Source organism: Aulostomus chinensis, chromosome 23 (genome assembly GCF_037954235.1).
Source record: "Aulostomus chinensis isolate RoL2024-O1b breed Wild chromosome 23, RoL_Achi_v1.0, whole genome shotgun sequence".
Taxonomy (NCBI): Eukaryota; Metazoa; Chordata; class Actinopteri; order Syngnathiformes; family Aulostomidae; genus Aulostomus; species Aulostomus chinensis.
Window position 1 is genome coordinate 3,998,946 of NC_141342.1, and position 20,843 is coordinate 4,019,788.

At 44.6% G+C, this 20,843-nt stretch overlaps 1 protein-coding gene and 1 pseudogene across 13 annotated transcripts in view; one reads left to right on the forward strand and one right to left on the reverse strand.

Annotated features, from left to right (window-relative positions):
* The window catches only part of cacna1g (calcium channel, voltage-dependent, T type, alpha 1G subunit), a 271,413-nt gene that overhangs the window by 171,691 nt on the left and 78,879 nt on the right, over positions 1-20,843 (forward strand). For 10 of the 13 annotated variants that reach the window (XR_015111675.1, XM_086196398.1, XM_086196399.1 and 7 more), the window contains exons 11-15: positions 8,008-8,159; positions 9,406-9,591; positions 12,157-12,271; positions 14,387-14,542; positions 18,344-18,409. Coding sequence is in view for 12 of the 13 variants with exons in the window: in XM_086196398.1 (XP_086052524.1) it covers positions 8,008-8,159; positions 9,406-9,591; positions 12,157-12,271; positions 14,387-14,542; positions 18,344-18,409 (675 nt within the window). In the remaining variant the exon portion in view is untranslated. The remainder of the gene's footprint in view (positions 1-8,007; positions 8,160-9,405; positions 9,592-12,156; positions 12,272-14,386; positions 14,543-18,343; positions 18,410-20,843) is intronic. The other 3 variants (XM_086196405.1, XM_086196402.1, XM_086196408.1) reach the window with 1 other exon arrangement.
* Positions 584-4,637, reverse strand: LOC147239179 (zinc finger MYM-type protein 6-like; annotated as a pseudogene).

The following is a 20,843-nucleotide window of genomic DNA, read 5'->3' on the forward strand; positions in this document are numbered from 1 at the left end:
CTTCTAAACTGCAAACAAACAAAAAAAGAAACGAAGAGAAAACAGTGACCACCAGAGGGCAGAGAACCAGTCAAAACTCAAATATGCAAAACGCCGCTAATTTATATTGGTCTCTCTTGTAAAAGGTAGAAAATTAAAAAATATACATAGATAACTTAAAATTTGCTCACAAAAAAAAATTAACTTAATTGTAAATAAATAATATTTTGTTTACAAAATGAATTGATAACTTAATAATAAAAAGAAAGATTTGCTCACAAAAAAAAAACAATCACGAACTTAAAGTGCCCTCTTTTGGGATCAAAAACTGAAAACTTTCATCGCTTATAATTGTTTTGTTGCAATTAAGTGAGTCTTTTGCACTTTTGGTGAGAAACATGGGCTTGCACCTCACTGAGGATCTTCGTCGTTCTTGGCGGCTGGGAGGCAACCGCTGGGATCAAGCTCTTCTCCAGGCACAGTCTGTTTCTCTGCTTCGTTTTGATCAGTGTCATTGCAGAGTAGGAGGCCTCACATAAATATGTGAAGGCAAAGGGTAGCTGCTGCTTCAAAGCTTTCTGTCCCAGCTCAGGGTGCTCCTGCTTCACACACACACCCAAAAGTGTGTGAGAGTGGATGTGCCAAACTTCATCTGCAGGCCACGGTCAGATGCCACTTCCACCAGTTTGTCCTGATGAGTGACAGGAAGCTTTCTTCTGTTCGCTTCAGATAAGACAAACGCGTCTAACCCTTTCCAGCTGTGCAGATTTCACCTCCATGTCAGTAAAGTAGAAATGAAAACCATGTATCAAGTTAGCCAACTGTCCCACGATGACTAACTTCACCGGAGCCGTCTCCACATCCACAGTGGAGAGAAAAGCACCCACCTGAGGAAAGCAGGTGAAATCCTCCTGAGCACATGCCCTTCTCCACAGCTCTGCTTCCTTCAGGAAACCACCCACCTTGTCAGACAGGTTTCGGCTGCTGGTGTCCTTGCCCTGGAGAGACACATTCGGTCCGTTCAGCTTGCTGAATATGTCTGCCAGATAGCATGGCTTTGCAAGCCAGTCCGTGTCCTCGAACAAGGTGGCAGGGGGAGTCAGAAAGGTGTGCACTTTCGATCAGAATTCCAACAGCCTGTTGAGTGTCCTCCCTCCAGAGAGCCAGCGCACGTCTGTGTGCAGGATAGGCTTGTCACGAGAACCGATACTTCGGTACCAAGTCGGTATTAAGATGTGACGGTACTGACTTTTCTAGAATACCAAAGTACCGGCGGTACCGAGGAGCCAGATCTGGCCGCTTCTTTAGCGTTGTTTTTTGGCGGTAAATGAGCGAATATCTGGCGGCCCTCCCACGGTGCTGATCACGCATCTGGGTCATCAACTACAGCGACAGCTGCCCCGCAATTAATCGAGAAGAAAAACACCAAAAGTCGCGAATGGAAGGACTTGGGATTCGAGGCTGATGAGGAGGAATTACTTATTGATCCGCAAAAACCGACATGCAAAAAATGCCGTCACCGTACCACGGCGAGGGGGAGCAACACGTCAAACTTGGCAAAGCATTTAAAAGACAAGCATCCAGATTTGTACAAAGAATTCAAGGTGAGTGCATTTGAATTCACGTGTTATCGTTGTTGCTCACATCTACTAACGCTACAACGATGAGATGAGCCCACAGTAAATGAGCCACCGGGCACAGTGACATGAACGTGATGTCCAGCCTCCTGTGTCCCGCATGACAGTCACGTGACGTTTTCTGGCAGCTCGTTTACTGAACGTACCGTTAAACCACCCCGAAATAATGCACGTTATCAAACGTTATTCTTTGTTTGAGAGGGCTGGCATTGCTGTTTAGCCAATGTTCGGACTTGTAACTTTTTTTTAGGTTAGGGTTGGGTGTGCGTGTGCGCGCGCGCGGTTGTAATAGGTTAAACTACAGGGGATTTATTGTTCATTTTTATTTTTGGTATGGAGTGGTATCGAGTATCGTGGAATTTAAGTGGGATTGGTATTGGTATCGTGACAAGCCTAGTGCAGGAGCAGTTGTGTGTTCAGCTCCCGTATTTTCACGGGTGGCGGAACAAACAAGCATGAAGTGGACTTGACCTGATGAAGTTTATCACTTTGGTGCTCTCGTTCAGAACAGTCATGCAACACAGGGCTCATTTTCTTGGACGCCACTGCTTCCCCGTGAATCACACTGCTCACCATTGTTGATCCGTGCTACGAGCCCTTTTGAGCTGCCCGTCACTGATGCCGCCGCTTCGGTGCAGACGCTGCTGCTGGATATCCAGCTGAGACCATTTTCGGAGAAGAACGCATTAACAACATTGAAAATGTCCTCTCCTGTTATTCTACCCTCTAAACTTTTGCAGAAGAGTCTGTGTTCACAAATGTCCTCAGTCTCAATGTTTCTCATGAAAGCATCTGTGGATTCATCCAGCTAGAGTCGCCAAGTTTTACCACAACTTGTTCGACAGCGTCTGTACCTGTTTTATCTATTCTGCAGCAAACGGTGTCATCAGACAAAGGCACAGTTTTTAATATGTCTGCTGATTTTGTCCAGCATGGCTTCGGCCAATACAACAGCGGCAGGGAGCAGCAGGTCTTCAGCTACAGTGAACACTTTTTTGGCTTTAGCTACGAGCAAAGACACGGCACAAGAGGTCTCCGGGGCTTTGGCTGATGTAGTGGAGGCTTTTAGCATTGTGTCTTGGGATGACGTGAAGTCAGAAAGTTTCCTCTTAAAGAACTCTGTTGGCTTACCAACATGACATCCATGTTTTACAGTGAGATGCTGCTGGAGATGTGCTGGCTTCATGCTAGCGTTGGCTAATTTCTCCCCGCAAAAACCCCCCCACAGTGCCTTTGGCAGGTTGCAACTCATGGACATAAATGCCATTCAATCGTAATCTTCCATGTTCTGTCAGTATTTCGTTGGCGCTGGTTTCGCCTTCTTTTTCTCTCGTTTCTCCGTGTTTTCTGCTGCTACACTTCAGCCACGTCTCTATCATGACAGTGCGTCTTCAGGGTAGCGGCAAGTGATTGACAGGTGATGCATTCTGGGTCAGTGGGTCAAATTAACTTGGTCTGAGGAGAGTCCGTTTTTTTAAGGATATTAAATTTAATCCATCCATCTCTCCATCGTCTTCCGCTTATGCCTGTAAGGTTGCGGGGGGGATGGAGCCTATCCAAGCAGCTACGGGTGAGACACCCTAACCCCTAGACAGGTCACCAGTCCATCACAGGGCCATCACATAGAGACAGACAACCATTCACACTCACAGTCACACTTACAGTCAATTTAGAGTCTGGATTAACCTGGTCCCCTCTTGCAGACTCACACAGAAAGATCCCGTGCCCGAGCAGGGACTCGAACCGTGAACCTTCTTGCTGTGAGGTGACAGTGCTGACCACTGCTCCACCGTGCTGCCTATTAGAATTTAATACTGAATATAAAATTCACTGCATGAACATGCATTGGTATTTTATTGAACTTTTTATAATATAATGATCTCTCAAGACTTATTTATTATTATTTTGCCTACTGCTTTTTTAAATTTCTATTTCTGTAAATCTCATGTACCCCCTGGAGTACCTCCACGTACCCCCATTTGAGAACCACTGTTCTAAAGCATGAGCTGGTATGAGTCATGCCAATTATGTATCTATATCTATTATTTAACAAGTTCAAATTTGCATTGCTGCCTATGTGAACAAGTTTAATAGAAACTGTTCCCCAGCGAATGTTTTGCATAATTTCGTCATTAATTTGTCTCGCCCCTTGGATGTAAAGTCCTTGAAATCCACCCTGCAGAGGTCTCTGGGTGAGTGCAGCACAAGAATGCTATATCTGTATGGAACGCTACCAAGTTTGAGTGAGAAAATTGCAGCCAGGAGAATGAGGCTGCCCAGTCACTGCCACAGACACCAGGAGCTCCCACACAATTCTTGCTGAGTTTGTATTTAAAGTCAGTTTCTCATTTCATTATTCATTATTGCATTGTCTGCTTGCTTTGTTTATTGTTCCTGCTCATTGTTGTGTTGTTGTACCAACCTGTACAATTGTTTTTAACGCTCCTGTGTTTTTGTGAGTTTACTTCTGTGCCAATTTTGTAATTTAAGTTTTCAGTTTGTTGAACTGAATCATCGATTGCTTCAGTTCTGTCCTACCGGTTGTCATAGCTTGTAGTTCCTCCAGCAATGACCACCACAAACAGTTGGTGAGTCACGGTGAGTCAGTATGTGAATACTCAGCCTTGCTATACTATGTGTTCAGTAGATGGGTATTGAAAAAATGAGGTCCTAAAATTGACCCCTGTGGAACACCACATGACAAATGGACCATGAACATACCACCGTCAGGCATCACCAGCCTCCCCTCACATCTGCAGACGCTGCAGCAGTTATGAGGAGAGAGTATCACTCTCTCTTTAACATTCACACACTGTTTACGTCCTCTGTAGAATTCCCACCCACTTGATTGAGATGACACACACTCACCAGATATGATGCTGCATCATCGAGAGCGTGGAGTGCAGCATCCTGTTTGGATTAGATCACAACAGATTAGGAGACATCACATCAGAGCTAACCTGATTACAGTAGTCCTCATCTAACACACCTCACCTCACTCCCCTTGTCCTGCTGCCTCATTACCAAGGAAGCAGCCATTGAAGGAAGCAATTAGAAGGGCAAGAGCAGTTACACTCTGTGCAGACATTCATCTCTCTAGTACACACACACACACACACCTCATTGGACATTCGTCAATTAAGATGTAATCATGTTTGATAAGCTGATGCTGTGAACCTTTGGTGATGTTAGCATTGGAGAGTGTGTTTCTATGTGTGAGAAAGGTCTTTATGGCCTCATTGTTTTGCAGTAATCTTGCATGATGTCTGTGGAATGTGTAATATAAAAGCTGGAACAATAGAGCAGCAGAAACAGTGAGGGAAAAATAATGACCTGAACCTCTGTCTCAAGGCCAGATGTCTGCAGTCCAAGTCTCACCTCGTAAAAACTGTACTTCTTGTTCTGGCTCATCGACCACATCTATTATACAGTTGTGTCTATGAGAGTGTTTGCATGTTGGGTTATGAGTGTGAGTCTGCACAGAACTTTGTGTTTGTGTGTGCGTACATAGTAATGAGTGTGGGATTAAAGCTCACTTTGCGGGTGTGTGTGTGTGTGTGTGTGTGTGGCCTCAGTGTGAGTTCACATGGTTGGTAGTGCAACATTGGGTACGCTCCTGTGTGTATTTGTGTGTCTCATGAGTATGCATCCTTTGCCATAACTATGAGAGAGAGCATTCATATGAAAGACCACAGACATCTGAGTGCTCCTGCTCTGATTTACCCTTTGAACTTTTCATAATCACACAACGTGTCACCCCCCTTGTCGGCAAACACCTGAATGAACACTAGAGCAGCGGGATCAAACAGAGCAATCTGTCTGTGTCTGACACGAAACAAGAGACAAAGTGACAAAGAGGAGGGATCAAACGGAGGAAATCTGTATTTCAGGAAGCGGCTTTCATTGGCAGGAGCTACACAACAGGATGTTGGCAAACTATTCTTTATTAACAAGGAATGGAGAGGGAAGGATGTCGCTACATATTTGTTAGCTGTCTATTCAATAAGCGATGTGGAACACGTCTTTATACGCTCCTACACAAAAATCACACCCAAGTTCTGTTACACAAGAACTGGCGACAGCGCCAATTATTTCCCCTTACAATTAGATCTCATCATGTCAGTTTACAACTTGGCCTGTTCAATATGCACATTGCCTCTGAGTTCCTGAAGATGTTTCTGACAAGAAAATTGCGTGCTGATCAGAACACTTGTGTTTCTGAAGGTTGAATTCTGTTTTTCTGGAGGCTTGAAGTCGTGCAACTGTGAAAAATGAATGTACAATTCCCGGGAGTCGTTTTTAAAGAGAGTATTTTTCCTGCAACATTGAACAGGTCTGTCAGTCTGTCCTTTGCTTCCTCCTATCACGATTGGTAAGTAGTCAGTTGTACGAGAAGGAAGATTTGTGATGGACTGCAGCCTCAGACCGTCAGGAGAGTTTTGCGGTTGGTGAATCTACAGATTTGGTCCAGACTAAAATACCTGAACATTTGTGATTTATTTATGCATTCTGCAGATATTCATGGATCCCAGAGGATGAAGCCTTTAGTGATGTTTTACTGGAGCATCATTAGCAGGGAACAATTATAACTTGACAATGGAATGTAGGATGGGCGAGCCTTCATCCTGTCCACGTTGATGCAAGCCAGAACTGAAAAGCAAAAACTGTGACTAAGCAGGACTGTAACAGTGACAGGTAGACTTACAGGCTGGATCTTGTGGGAGGGTTGTGTTCCCCCCACATTTCAATCTGGTTAAGTAGTAGCATAACACTCAAGCAGTGACCTGCATTGTTGGGTGAATCGATGATATACACTGAGGCGAAATGTGCAAAATAGCGTATGAAGGTTTCACGTTCACGTTCATCTGCTGTCTCCCTCTCAGACTTTACTGTAAGTCAGCCTTGCGATCCGCGGTGGTAGATCTTTAAATGCTAGTGAATCACTTGTGTAAAGCTCATACGGGTCACTTTGGAAGGTAACCATGCTGTTCGGCGTGAGTGCTGGTTGGAATTAGCAACAATAACAAGGCTGTAAATGATGGTGCAATAATGTGCTTTAGTATTGCTGGACATATTCGTCTGCCTCTGGGCCCATTGTTGCATTTGGGTCTTCGGGGAATGATGACTTAATACTGGGCAATGTCTTGCAAGTGCTGTATTGTTCAAAGCCAGTTAAACTGTCAAGGCGTCCTCACCGGAGTTTTCTCGCTACGGTTTGTTTTGACTGTACTGAAACAGAGCGCCCTTTTCCAGTCTCAACTGCAAAATAATTAAAAGGCCTGTGAGTAGCTTTATTGTTCCTTTTATTCATTTCAAATGATTTTAAATCATCCTCACACTTACTGACTGCAAGGAGTTGCAGGCCAAAAGTCCACCAAGATGAAAGCTCAGTTGTGAAGCAGAGATGGGCGAGTGTCGTCCAACAGCTCCAGCACTGACAGGATTTCATAACCCAGCGAGTCTCCGTCACTGTTGCTTCAGCCCTCCAGACAAACTGGTGCCGTGATGCAGCACGGGGAGCCGTCCTTCACTCGCTGATGTTAATCTCTGTATTCCTTCATCTGTGTATCCGTGCTGGTATTGAGCAATCACTGGTGTACGGTGATTAGTGGCAGCCCACCAGGACGGCCTTAATCACACACACTGTGTTTACATTACATTACATTACCTCCTGGATCAGCCTGGAGAGAGTGTATCTGCCGGGACCGCGTCCTATTTATCCCCTGACGGACACTGAGACTAAAATACACACCTTACACACACTGGCTCACATGTTGGAGAATGTATTGATCAGGGCTCCGACACTTCCACCCTCGGTGTCATGTTTGTGTTTGTGTGTGTGTGTGTGTGTGTGTGTGAGAGAGACACCGTGTTTGAGGTGTGTAAACTGTTTCTTGCATGGAGATGAAAGGCCTGGTGAAGCTCGTCCTGGGTGTTACACAGTCCACAGACACAGAACAGCATTCGCACCGGCTCTTTTCTCCTCGACGGTAATTACCAACGCTGGCTATAGACGTCTCATTTTCAGACCGTGTCATATTGAGATGCACCTCGCCTTTTATCTTTTTGCTCGTGTTCTTTATCTTGTCTGTCTGCCTGTTTTTCCCTCATTGGCGCGCACGCCATTTGTTTGATGTGGATGTGAGTGGCAGCTCAATTCTCTGATGAGCGGTGAGCAGACGTGCCAGACATTCGCTGCTGCAGCGCTGCGGTGGCTGCACATGCCTGCCCCAGTGCCACACACAGGTTGAGTCTGTATATTGTATGGCAGTGTGTATAGACACATTTTCGTATTTGAATTGTACTTCTGGCTGCTCATAAGCACACATAAGAGTGCTCCTATAGCCACAAAGCCGTATGTTGACCCCCCCCCCCCCGTGTGTCTCTGCAGCCTGTTGAGCTGACCAACGCTCTGGAGATCAGCAACATCGTCTTCACCAGCCTCTTCTCCCTGGAGATGCTGTTAAAAGTGTTGGTCCACGGGCCTTTTGGCTACATCAAGAACCCCTACAACATCTTTGACGGCATCATTGTGGTCATCAGGTGAGCTCCCCCACCTGTTCAACGTTTCAAAAATGCTTTTTGAGTCCATTTCTCTGTGTCTTAATGTATATCTAAAAACACCTGTACACCTCTACACACCGAAGTGTGTGACATGCGAGCTGGAGGAGGCTGCAGTTTAGAAACAGAGGGACAACAAGAACATCGCCATATTTTCATCATCATGTTTTGCGTGAGACAGAGCTGTGCTACTGTGCCTCAGAGTCATTAAACACTCCTCAATGAGCCGCGTACACATGATGAATCGCACCTGTTCTAAATGAAGGCCAGTTCCAGAGCAGGACAAATGAGCATCATCACCGCCCTCAAAGGTCAGCTGTCCATCACTGTTGGAGACGAGCTCCATTCACGAAAAAAGCACCGGAAAAGAACGCTTGTTATTACCTATTGTTAGAACGTAGAATTTACTCGTGGAGGTAGTGAAATTAAGACCATAAGAAAAATGACCCAGGACCCGGCTGTGGTCGGTTAGTTGTCAGCTGGGGTGTCATCTTCCATAATGTCACCATGATTATAGTGTTATCAAAGTGTAATTTATGTGCTCAAACATAAACAAGTCACAGTCCATTAATCAGCATTAAATTTAACTGCTCAAGAGCGGCGGGGGCGGTGGGGGGGGGGGGGGGGGTTGCACTTAACTTCGACATCAGTTTGTCACCACTTCTTGATTTTGTTCAGAGAAAATTCCAAATGCTGGAATATTGGTGAATGCTGCAAATTGCTGGAAGTCACTGGTATGAGTGAAGGGACTCTCCTGCACCCTGTCCCACGTCGCTGCTGTCTGTAATCATCAACGTGTCCACAGACAGCCGAGAGTAGGGCCTGCACCTCACTGGACACCGTAGAAAACAACTTTATTATCTGTATTATAGCAAATCAAGTCACATTGCACGGAATAACTAGTTTTTACTTTTTGATTTAATTACAACTGGTTAATGCGCGACTGCAAAGCTGGTTTAGTTGTGATGTGAAAAGTATAAATGAGTAATGTGTCACTCACTGTCACAAAGGTGGAAATGTTGTTTATCATGTTGAAAGATGAATTTTACACCTTCTGCTAAATGTGGCCTTGAGTAAACAGGACTGGTGTGGAGCAGGCACACTTTGAGCCAGCCTGCATTATTAATAAATTAAATTGCACTCAGTCATAGATGTTGCTTGAGATTAGTATACAAATGTGTGTGTGTGTGTGTGTGTGTGTGTGTGTGTGTGTGTGGTCTTCAACCAGCGTGTGGGAAATCGTGGGCCACCAGAGTGGCGGTCTTTCCGTGCTGAGGACCTTCCGGCTGATGCGGGTGCTGAAGCTGGTGCGCTTCATGCCGGCCCTGCAGAGGCAGCTGGTGGTGCTGATGAAGACCATGGACAACGTGGCCACCTTCTGTATGCTGCTCATGCTCTTCATCTTCATCTTCAGGTGGGTAGAAGAAGGGTGACTGGTGACTGTCAAGACCTGTAAAGTGTGTAGATGAAACGGTAAAGAGTAGAACCATCCTGCACAGGTAGATCATCGTAAGGAACAGAGAGAACAACAAAAGTACAGAGAGACGAATGGCTGGATCCTTAATAAATCGCTGAATAAGATTTACAGCCTCACTGATCTGAGCCTCAAACATATCAAGAATTTGAAATATACTTTGTACGTTATTTTTGAAGCTCAAATGTCAGAGTCTTAAAGTCTATTTGGCAGATTCCCTAGTACACTGAGACTGTGCAATTCTTTATTTTTGCTGCATTACTTCCTGATTATTAGACAGTTCATCAATTACAGTGTGCTTATTTTCATTTTATTTCGTCAGTCTTTTTATCAGAAGCATGGGGAGCGTCCTCCAGGCCGTAAACAGCTCTTTGTCCCAAGCTGAACACAGCTAAGTTGTAGACGTGCATTGAATCCAGTTTATCCTGCGGGCTGTACCGAGGAAGCTAAAAGCAGTAGCTGCTTGATTGAGAGGTGCACACTGACAGCGACCTGCATAGAAGAAACCGCGCTTCCACTGATGAAGCCGAGTGTCAGGTGTTCACCCAGTGAAGCAGCTTCAATGAGAAAATAATGAACGAGACATGGCGATGTAACGTTCACGCAATGACCAGCAGCTGCAGCGCCTTAGTTTTTCTACCTCTAGTTGACGGTTGAACAAAACTCTGGCCTCAAGGCGACTCTGAGAGCTCAGTAGTGATGAGTGTCAACCACCTGACATCTGGATATGATAGTGCATCTGAGCAAATGTGAAGTCACGCATCTACACACACATACACTCGCTCAAACATAAACACAAAAACAGCTAGTTGTTGGAGTTGCCATGTTGCTCTTGAGTGTGGATAAAATGCAGATTTTCTCTCTGTACGGTCGACTGACTCCAGTTTTAATTGGTGCACTACGCCTCAGCATCCAATCTGCTTTAATCAGCGTTCAGCATATTGCTAACTATACTTCAAGATAATGAGAAAGGAATTGTAGAGTTAGTTTTGCATTTGGCTACATTAGCCAGGAAGGGGACCAGGGTGGTTGAGTGTCAGGTCTGCAGTCCTGGCTGACTCGCTGAAGCAAAAATGCACTGCTGAAATCTGTGCACAAGCCCAAATGTAAAAATGGGATTTGGGAAAAATTCATGACTTATTGATGCTAAGCAACCAGTTTAGATGCTGCACAACGCAAGTGTTGTTAGCAGGACTGAGAAACTAGGAGGGTGCTCTCTGCAAATTTGGTAGATAAATGCAACACAGTCGACAGGAAGAATTACATTGTTAATAAACTTAATTTCTTCACGAGGGCTGCCAGTTGTTGGTCTCTCTGCGAGCGGCAGGATCGCGCCAAAGCTCCACAGTTGAACTCCCTCACAGTCTAATCATCCAAGCTAAGAGCTAAGAGCTGTATCGAAAGGCTAACTTTAGAGGAAGAGGAAGAAGATGTCCAACTTTCTTTTACAGTGGTCATTTTACCTTTAAATAGAGCAAGAATCAAAGTGCAACCTTAGCTTTTGGATTATCTACTTGGTAACTGTGTCAGACAACATGGGGTCATTAAATCAGACTTTTAGTAGAGCAAAGCAGCCTTGAAGTGACTACGGGTCGATACTGTATCATACTCATCACGCTGTCTTACGTCAGAAACGGCTACATAGGTATTTTAGGTACAGGGTGACACTGGGATGATGTATTTTTGTAGGTCAACTCACAGACGAAAGCCAGTAAAATTATCGATAAACGCAGAAATTCAGCTCTTCTTCTGTTTTCACCCTGATGACCTCCAAGCCTCTGCATGTCTTGTTTGGCCACTTGTTAGCAATCGTCGCTTTTAAGACACACAAACGCTTTGTGGTAAGCACTGGTATATTTTATGCACAAAAACAAAGTCATAAAAAGCTCGTATAAGCTTTTAACAGGGACTATTACTTAAAAAAAGTATATTTCTTATATTTTTGGAAATGAATCCAGGCGTGTGACATTTTCAATTGCAGATATGCATAAAATAGAAAGGTTGAGTACTGGCTTGGTGAAGCTCTGCATTTTCTGGGTGCATTTTTAATAAAAGCTTGTGACTCCTTTGAATAGCAGAAATTACCTTTTTTTTTTCATTTATTTCGGTCTGAGTGCTGATTAAAGTCCACAGAAGTTTCAATTATTTTTTTTCACTCAGCCCAGCTAGTTATATCTCCTAGTTTCCAGTATTCATGCTAATATAATGCTAATGTAGGTTCATCATCTCCCTCTAAGAGAGAAGCATATTATGAAAAAAACACAACTGTTCATTAAATGTCCAAATCAGTGGTCTCTCTATTTGGTGGGTTAGAAGTGGCTTTCTCTCATGGCTGTGCTTGGGTTGAACCTGGTAAGAGCGCATTTCTGGGCCATGCAACTGATTCAGAACCTGTTTGTTTCGTTTTTAATGAAAAGATGTCGTCACTGAGTCTGCCTGTTTCGGTTTATGAGTATAGTCTGTGTGCAGGATGAATTGAACGACTACCCCTCTTTCCTCCCTCAGTATCCTGGGCATGCATCTGTTTGGTTGTAAGTTCGGGTCTGAGACGGATGGATACACGGTACCGGACAGGAAGAACTTTGACTCTCTTCTGTGGGCCATTGTAACGGTCTTCCAGGTGAGCCTAAACCTTTTTTCTCATTTCAACAGACACACCGCAGTTTGTGAAATAGACTCATTGTCAATCCTCCCCAGATCAAGACAAGAAGATGCCCTGGTAGTTAATGGGCAGGTCAGCGTATTTCTTCCTCACTTGGCTCATAAAAAGCTGTGGTTCTTCTTCCGTGTATCCTGGTTCAAACAGACACGGTTCAGGATCCCCCTCATCCTCCCTGCCTAAGGCGGCCATTATTAGTAGCAGCAGTACCTCTTCTAGTCATCTGGCTGAATCCATTGTAGTTTTGTAAGGAAAGTAGTTCCAGCTTCTTGTAATTTTAAACTGATATAAACCCTTATATGCAGGCAAAGATTGTTTTGGAGAAAAGTGTATTTGATGATGTTTGTCTGAGGTGTGCAAACACTTTCCACCCTCTACCATTCATTATGCTAAGCTAACTAGCACCCCGTAGCTCTCTGAGGCAGCACTATCTCATGGTCTGGCTCTGAGGGGGACAGCAACTAAAGAACACATTTCCTTAAATATTGTAATGCACATCTCTGGTTAGGGATACAAGAGTATCTGATGAGTTTGGATGGAGATATGCTAACACTTTCCACCCTCTACCATTCATTGGGCTGAGCTAACCAGCAGTCAGCTGGTCTCTAATCAGCACAGAGGAGAGAAGGATATCTGTCTTCTTGGGTTAGGAAGATGATCTTCCCTTAGGAAGCTGGTAAATAAGTGTATTTCCCAAAAAGTTGGCGTGTTCTTTTAAGCAAGTGAGGCGCACTCCTCCTGCTTCATTGCTTCTGACTGAACTGAAACTGTCATTAGTCTCAGGCTGATAAGACAATTCCACCCTTAGTGAATAAAACATATCAAGTCAAATATTCCTCTTGCTAGGCAGTCTGCCCGGCCTATCTCAGTTTTCCCCCAGTCATCTAATTTCTATTTCCAGGGATGCTACATAGATTAACTAGGATGCCACTTGCTTTGTGCCATCTTAGATTAGTGAATTAACTCAGAGACTTTCTCTGGGTTACCGCTGCATAACCCTTGGATGGTGTTTGTCAGCGTGAATGCAGGCTGCGTGTGTAATTCAATGTAGCATCGGAGGAGGAACTATGTTAAGTGTCATCGTGTCTCTCTCTCCAGAACATTTCACTGACACACGTGTTCTCATGATGGTACAAACGGTACTTTCCCTGAGTCCGTTGATACAGTCAAGAGGGCTTTTGCTTGTTTTTCCTTCTGAAGAGCATGTGGTGAATTGTACATTAGAGTTCGTGCAGCCTGGACTTCGTCTTTGTCGGTGTACTCCGTCTATTGTTGCCCACAGCAGTCCAAGCCTTGGAATTCTCCACAGGATGAACCAGTGAGCCGTAAAGTAGCAAACGCAGCGCTGAAGAGTTAGATTGGCTTCAGTCTTTTTAAAAAACATTTTCAAAAGTGAAACCCGATACCGTGCAGCTGGTCAGCCGGTCACGATCAACCATTGCAGCTACTTGAAAAAGGAACTGTAAAAAGCTGACCCGTTCAGTAAATATTTCCACGGCTACCAGGAGGTCTCACTACTCATCTGATTGGCTGAGGGAGCTTGTCTGTCACGACAGATTCTTTGCTGGAGTTAGACAGGAGATGATCCAGATGGTCTCACTCCCAGGTGAGTTCGGGGCTGAGTGAAGTGGATACTCGTCTTATTAAACGGAACCAAGCTCATTGCCAAGGTGTGTTAGTCTGGCTTGGAATCGATTTAGACCGAATTAATATAATTTCACACCAGTAGATCATCTTTTTACAACATCATGCACGTTAGAAGAAGAAGTCCTTGTAGTCATTATAAATACACAGAACAAAATTTGCTTTCAGCACTCACATCTGGCTGCAAGGCAGCGTTGCTAACCGCTGCGCCAGCGTGCCAGCTATGCTAGCTAGAAACGAGAGATGCTTTGGTCTCCTCCACCTCTGTCTGACCCAGTGGATTCATTTAGTATTTAGAGTGCATTATGCACCATACCGAAACAGAACCCTAAAGGCTGGTGAAGCAAACGGTGAATCATCCCACAGGTGTAAGTCAGCTGCTCAAACAACAGTGATTTGCTTTTCCTCTAAATCCTTTGTCCCCTCGCCCAGATCTTAACCCAGGAGGACTGGAACAAGGTTTTATATAACGGCATGGCGTCCACGACTCCTGTAGCAGCTCTCTACTTCATCGCCCTCATGACCTTTGGCAATTATGTTCTCTTCAACCTGCTGGTGGCCATCTTGGTGGAGGGTTTCCAAGCTGAGGTATAGTGTTGCTCTCACAAAACTACAGTAACTGATGCAATCCAGCTGAAAGTACTGAGATTTTTTTCTTTTGTAATATTTAATCTTGATGTCTTTTTAACTTGAAAAAGTCTGATAGAAACGCTCTGATCTGGTCTATTTTTCTTTACAGTGAAGACACACACACACACACACACACACGCACACACACCACTATAAGATGGATCGATTTTCCTGCCTACACATCCCTGAACGATATAGACATTAACCTTGTCTTGCACTCTCCACAGCGGGTTACATGAGGACTTTAGCAGTGATTCATTTTCCTCTCCTCTTTGTCTTCATCTCCCTCCCTTGTCAGCTCCCTCTTCTCTCACCCGTTCTCGCCATCTCAGCAGCCACCTCATTGCTGTTCTGCTTATGTGCCGATGCAGTCATGCTGTATAAAGCACACCGTATGACAACAATGAGTGTGCATCCGTCCGTATTTCCCTCAACCCCTGCTGTGAATGCTTCCTCCTTCTTAGTCTTGTATACTTGTGTTGTGTCCTGCTAGTGTTTCCATTTCTCTGGTGCTATAAAACAAAAAGGATACGGTGTGTGTCCACGACTACGGCTGGGATTTGTCTGGAAGGCTGAAAAAGGGAAAGGAGAAGCACAAAGTGCACATAGAAGGAAGATTAACGGCTGTGATTATTAAGAGATACCGTACATTCTTAAGGCAACAAAGAATCTGAAACTCATGAGTGATTACTCTTATTTTCTCTGCTGATAAATTTCTACTCTATTGGACAGAGGGTTTTGGAGGGAGGACTAAAGGGTGAGAGAAGATGGAAGGGAAGGAGTCTATCTGTGGCTGCCTGCTGTGGCTCTGGCTCTGGCCCTCTCTCCCTCTCTTTCATTAAGAGGTGACAGCACCCTGCTTTGATCCCTGACACCGAGAGAGGAGAGAATAGCAGACGGGCAGTGGAGAGGAAGGATGACAGCCTCCTAAAAAATGGATTCGTTGGAATGGGCTCCTCCTGCGGTTGCACTTAAACTTGAAGTGCAGGACTATGATCCGTCTGTCACGACCTGTTTTTAGCCCACAAATTCAAAAACTGTTCACGCTAGCTCAGTAAGACGTCATGTGAGCAATGACCAGCCCAGGGACGGAGATTTGGAGGGGTCCAGGGTGGCCCTCACACCTGATAGTGCCTTTGTCAAATCCACCAGCCATAGCGTTGCCAGATTGGGAGATTTTATGCCAGTTTGGGTTTATTTTGTTGACTTTTCACTGGGGAATATCACAGTGGTCAGGAAATTAAGGTAGATTAGGCTGTGATCATATGTGCTGCTTGTCTTTGCTGAAGAATAGAAACACAATAGTCTGAAAAGTGCTCAAGTAAAAGCCCTGAATTCAAACGTTCACTGATCCAAAGTATCGTAGTATTACTACTGAAATGCACTTGAAAGATTAAAATGAAACTTACGCAGTACGCAGAATGGTCGTATAAAAAGATTCTATTATGGACAATTATGTCATCGTGTTGTTATCAATAACAAATACGAATATATGCATTTTTTATGTTTTTATAAATTAATGTGTTAAGGTATTAAGTTGTATTCAGTGACTGATTGATCAGGCTGAATCTTGACTTTTGGGGCAAAGTCTTGGAATTATAAGGTTGAATAAGTTTGCAGAGCAACTGTCCTCTCTAATGGGTGAAACAAGGTTGTTGCTGCACGACTGAATTCCGCTATTGGCTGATCTGGTGTCAGCTGTTCCTGCTGTCAACTTTATGAAGAATCCCAGAGTTTGTTTGCGTCTGCCGTAGCATACATGGCAACACAAGCTGATAGGTACTCCCTTCAGCCCTGGCTCCATTTTCCCCTGCTAGGCGGCTGCTCTTCCTCTACTCTGCCTGAGCCACAGTCATGCATGACGTTGCCTATACTGCCATCTGTGCCCTCTGGCTTCATTATAGCCTATTTGATTTGCTCCAAATTAACAAAGTCCAGAAAAAAATTCCAACATTTTTACACCTATTCAAAGCTCAGTGGTAAATACCGCTGTCTGATGTGATTGTGGTTCCTAGGGAAAAGAGGGTTTCCTCTCCTTCCTGTTTGTCAGTCTGCAGGTGGTAGTTACCTGTCCCCTTGTCAGTCAAGCAGCAGCTGCAGAAAGACTTCTGTTCTGTTCTGGCTTGTTACACGTGGGAAGAAACGGCTTGAGGCTTAGTTCATTTAATCTATGCTTGGAATCTTATACTTTCCTCTGATATTTTTAATTTCGACAGCGGCTCACATGACTACTTGTAAATGGTTTGCTAATTAACCTGCTCAGCCAAATCTTAAAAGCAACTATTAGCTCCTGATTCGGTTTTCTGGCCAGTTACCACTCAGCTGCAGCTTTAAAGCTGGCCAGCATCACACCCACACACACACACACACACACACACACACACACACACACACACACATCCCGTGAACGTTGTGCAGAATTTGGCTGGTAAGAGTCAGATTTTATTCCTCATGAGTTGTTGGAAGCTCAAACAGAGAGAATTTGGGATTTACGTTCACTGCACAGCTCCAAACAACTGTTGCTGCGCTGCATATCTGCTGGATGACTAAAAAGGAACCAACTTATGTTAATTTTATGAGCTGGATTCCCATAATGAGTTACTGCATTGCAAGAATACAACTTCAATCCCTTTGTGCTTGATAGCTCACAGTTGTATTGGTGTTAGTAGGATTTGCAGTCTGGGAGGCTGCAGTCGGTAACACATGTTCACACACACACACACACACAGATACAGACACACACACACACACTTTAGGAAACACCTACAACTTCCAAAAACTGAATATTTATAGTGTCACATCTTTGATTAAGTTTGACTTGTGCCGAGAGCTATAGACTTAGAAAGACAGAGATTCTTAAAAAACACACACACACACACACACACACACAGGCAAGTGCAGAAAGCCCTTCGGTCTATTAGCTGGTGTTCTGCTCTTCTGTATCTGTCGCCTTTATTCTCTCTCTCCTTTTTCAACTTTACCTCCCTTTCTGCAAGCTCTAAGTTTATTTTTAGTCAGCCAAACTTTCCTTGTGTCAGGGTTGCTAGGTAACGGGCCGTTGAATGATGTGAGCCAAGCCAGGAGAGATGTACGGCTCTGGACCCAAGCCAAACACACACACGCACACGCACACACACACGGGCGAGCACAAATGTAGAACTCTTAACATCTCTATTGCTTTGGACATAAAGAGAAATACTCTCCTGCCAGCACCCATACCTTCCTTCTTGCTCTCCTTTTATTCATCTCTTTCTCTCATTGCTGTCTGGTCTTGATGTCCGCTGAAGAGAGTGCAACCAAAAAGAAACGAAAGTTCTTCTTTATACAAGAACATACATTTCACACTCATGCACAATTCACAGCCTAAAGAATGCATCAGATGCAGATGAATGCTTCTGTCCTGAGCACGTTCTGCATTTCTGTATGTCACGATTTCATATTGTACGTTGGGATCATTTCCATCTCTGCCTTACGAATGAAAAGGTTTTCGTGTGATGTGTCTCCACCTAGACTCTGACTTTTCTGGCCCCTCACGCTTTCTCTTACTCGATGCCGCTGATGTACACGTGTGCAGCTCTTATTGCACATTGGAAAGGACGAACGCTTTGACATGTTCTATGGCATGGTGAAGCCGAAATGTTCCAACAGGCTGGAATCTTAACGTTCCCTCTGCTCGTGTCTACTGCTCTCACGTCTGTGCTTCTTCTCCTGTGTGCGCCTCCCTCTCCTGTCCGGCTGCACCGATCACTTCCACTATAGGAAGTGTCCAAGCGGGAGGACTTGCATGCCCAGCTGAGCCTAATTCAGCTGCCTGTAGACTCAGGGGTATGTACAGCACTGCAGCTCTGCCCTCCCTCCCTCCCTCCTCTCATTACTAACAGCCCTCCCCCTTCTTCCCCTTTCCCCTCCCTCCCTCCCTTCTCTTCTCCTCACCCTTCCCTATGGAGGCTTTTCGGTTACGTCACAGGTATCTCAGCAGTTGCAGCTTGAAGGCTCAACGGTTCTTTTCGTTGATAGTTGAAGATAACGTTTGTATAGTCGGAGTGCAGCACACATCTCAGCATATGTTGTTGCATTGACCAGCAAACCAGACACGCTACTAGTTCTACTCCACACCAATGCTAGCTGACAGTGCCTCGAAGGAGTATTCCTTACACGCACAAAACAAAACTTATTACTCGCCTTTCTCTAGTGGAATGTAATCATACAAATACTTTTATTTGTCGAGAAATTTGCCGGTGAGACTTCTGCCACCAATCCTCTAAAATAGAGAAGTAGAAGGGTTTAAGAAGAATGGAATGAAATACACGACTGAAGCTGAAGTACAGTTTGTCTTCAGAATGGATAGCAATGAGTATTTACAGTGCTTCTGAGGCTTGACAGGACAACTGTGTCGGAAAGAATCTCTGATGAAACAGTGTAAGTTAATGACTGCACATCAGAAAAATACACTTAGAATTCTGTTAACTGTAGGCAGGAGGTCACATTTCAACATTGTAGAATGCAAAGTAGCTGCTTGGCACATTTAACGGTCAAAATAACTCACTCTGGATGACGACGATGATGAAATGCATCTGTGCCTGTGTTCAGAATCGCTAAGGTACTGCCTACTACCATCCTACTAATACACTTCCCACTAACCTACTGCACGAAATACTGGCAAACATTTTTCACTACAGACTGCCTAATAGAGGACGGATGGGCATTGCAATGCATTTGACGGCGGTGACATCAGCATGTCCTCTGTGCTGCGGTCGATCCATAGAGGATTTTGTCTTGGAAACAACCAGACCTCCATTGATTTGTTCCTGACTCCATCCTCGCGGATATTCCCATACTTTGCCTTTATCTCCGAACAGCTAGTAGTTCAGTGCTAACTGTCACCAAAGAACAGTCACAACCTTTCTAACTAGCAGTAATTCCTCAAGACCACTCACCAGTTTCATTGGGAGATGGCTAGGAAACGATGGGCCAATCTGTTGTGGTTCTGGCTTTGCAGAACGTTTCCTTTACCGTCATCTCCTGACAGAAACCTGCACTAGCCTGCGTTATCCACCCACTTGACGTTATCCACCCACTTGATGGAAATGCTGACATTCGCCTCTCCTCTTTTGCTGCATTCGCAAAATATGCTTCCCATTCAAATAGAAACACGGCAAACAAACTCTTCTTTTTTATATGTCAGGGTTGCACACGTTACAAACTGACACAAAGTGTGAATTTCTTCAAAAAAACATTTGGATTAATGAATACCGATGGCCATGTGTCACTGTGCTGAGGTGGTAGCTAAGACTCAGCAGCGGAAATCTCTGCTGAGACATCTGACAGGGAGACTAGAGATGATAAAAGAAACAGTATGTTTCTTAAAATCAATGCAACAGCATAGACTACCGTTGGGTCACACATACGGAAATGGAGTTTATCCCCTGCGATGTCAGAAACCAAGGGCCTCCAATATGGCTGCTTGAGGCTATGTGACGTCTGAGAGCCTCTCACCCTGCTTCCTGCATGACGCCTGCGCTGCTTAGACTAACTGAGCCTGTGAATGATCTTCTGAAGGGGTTAAAGAGAAACAACAAAGTGCCTCGCATCACTTTGCTGTTTTCTTTCGTTCTCTTGTCCTGTTGAAAAGCAGACTCCACATCAGACCTCAGATTGATTGCTCACCTCCCACTGGCCCGCCACCCCTCTTTCTCTCTCTCTTACCTCAGGGTAAGAACACTGCACCGGCGCTGCCAAGAATCTCCTTCAGTGTCTGTTTTATCTGGCTGGGTGGGGGGTGTGTGATGGTTTTGGGGGGCAGCACTGTTGGATCCACAGGTGTAGAGGATGAGAGCTAATAAGGAGCATGCTGGAGATAAACTCTGTTTGCACGACTCTTAGGGCAAGCCCAGTGTACTCAGAGAAACGAAGCCTTGGAAAAACACATGGTAGTAAGCCTTGTCCTCGTGTCCACTCTTGAGAACCATCCAGAACAGATTCAGAACTTTTCCAGTAGGTAAATATTCCAAACTGTTCTGAGCTTATTTTCTATCCTGTTCAAATCCAGCTGCCCTCTGGGAGCCTGGGCTTACAGTGGGGAGTCTGAGTGGAGTCTGCTGGACGGTTTAATGGCTGATGTGTCATTATACTTTTATTTTCACTATATACGTTTGTCTCATTTTGCCTGTTCACTATACCAGTGGTTTAAATTTACTGTATATTTTGTATTTACGAACTATTTAAAGGAATCCAGAGCTGCCAGTTAGTAGAACAATTG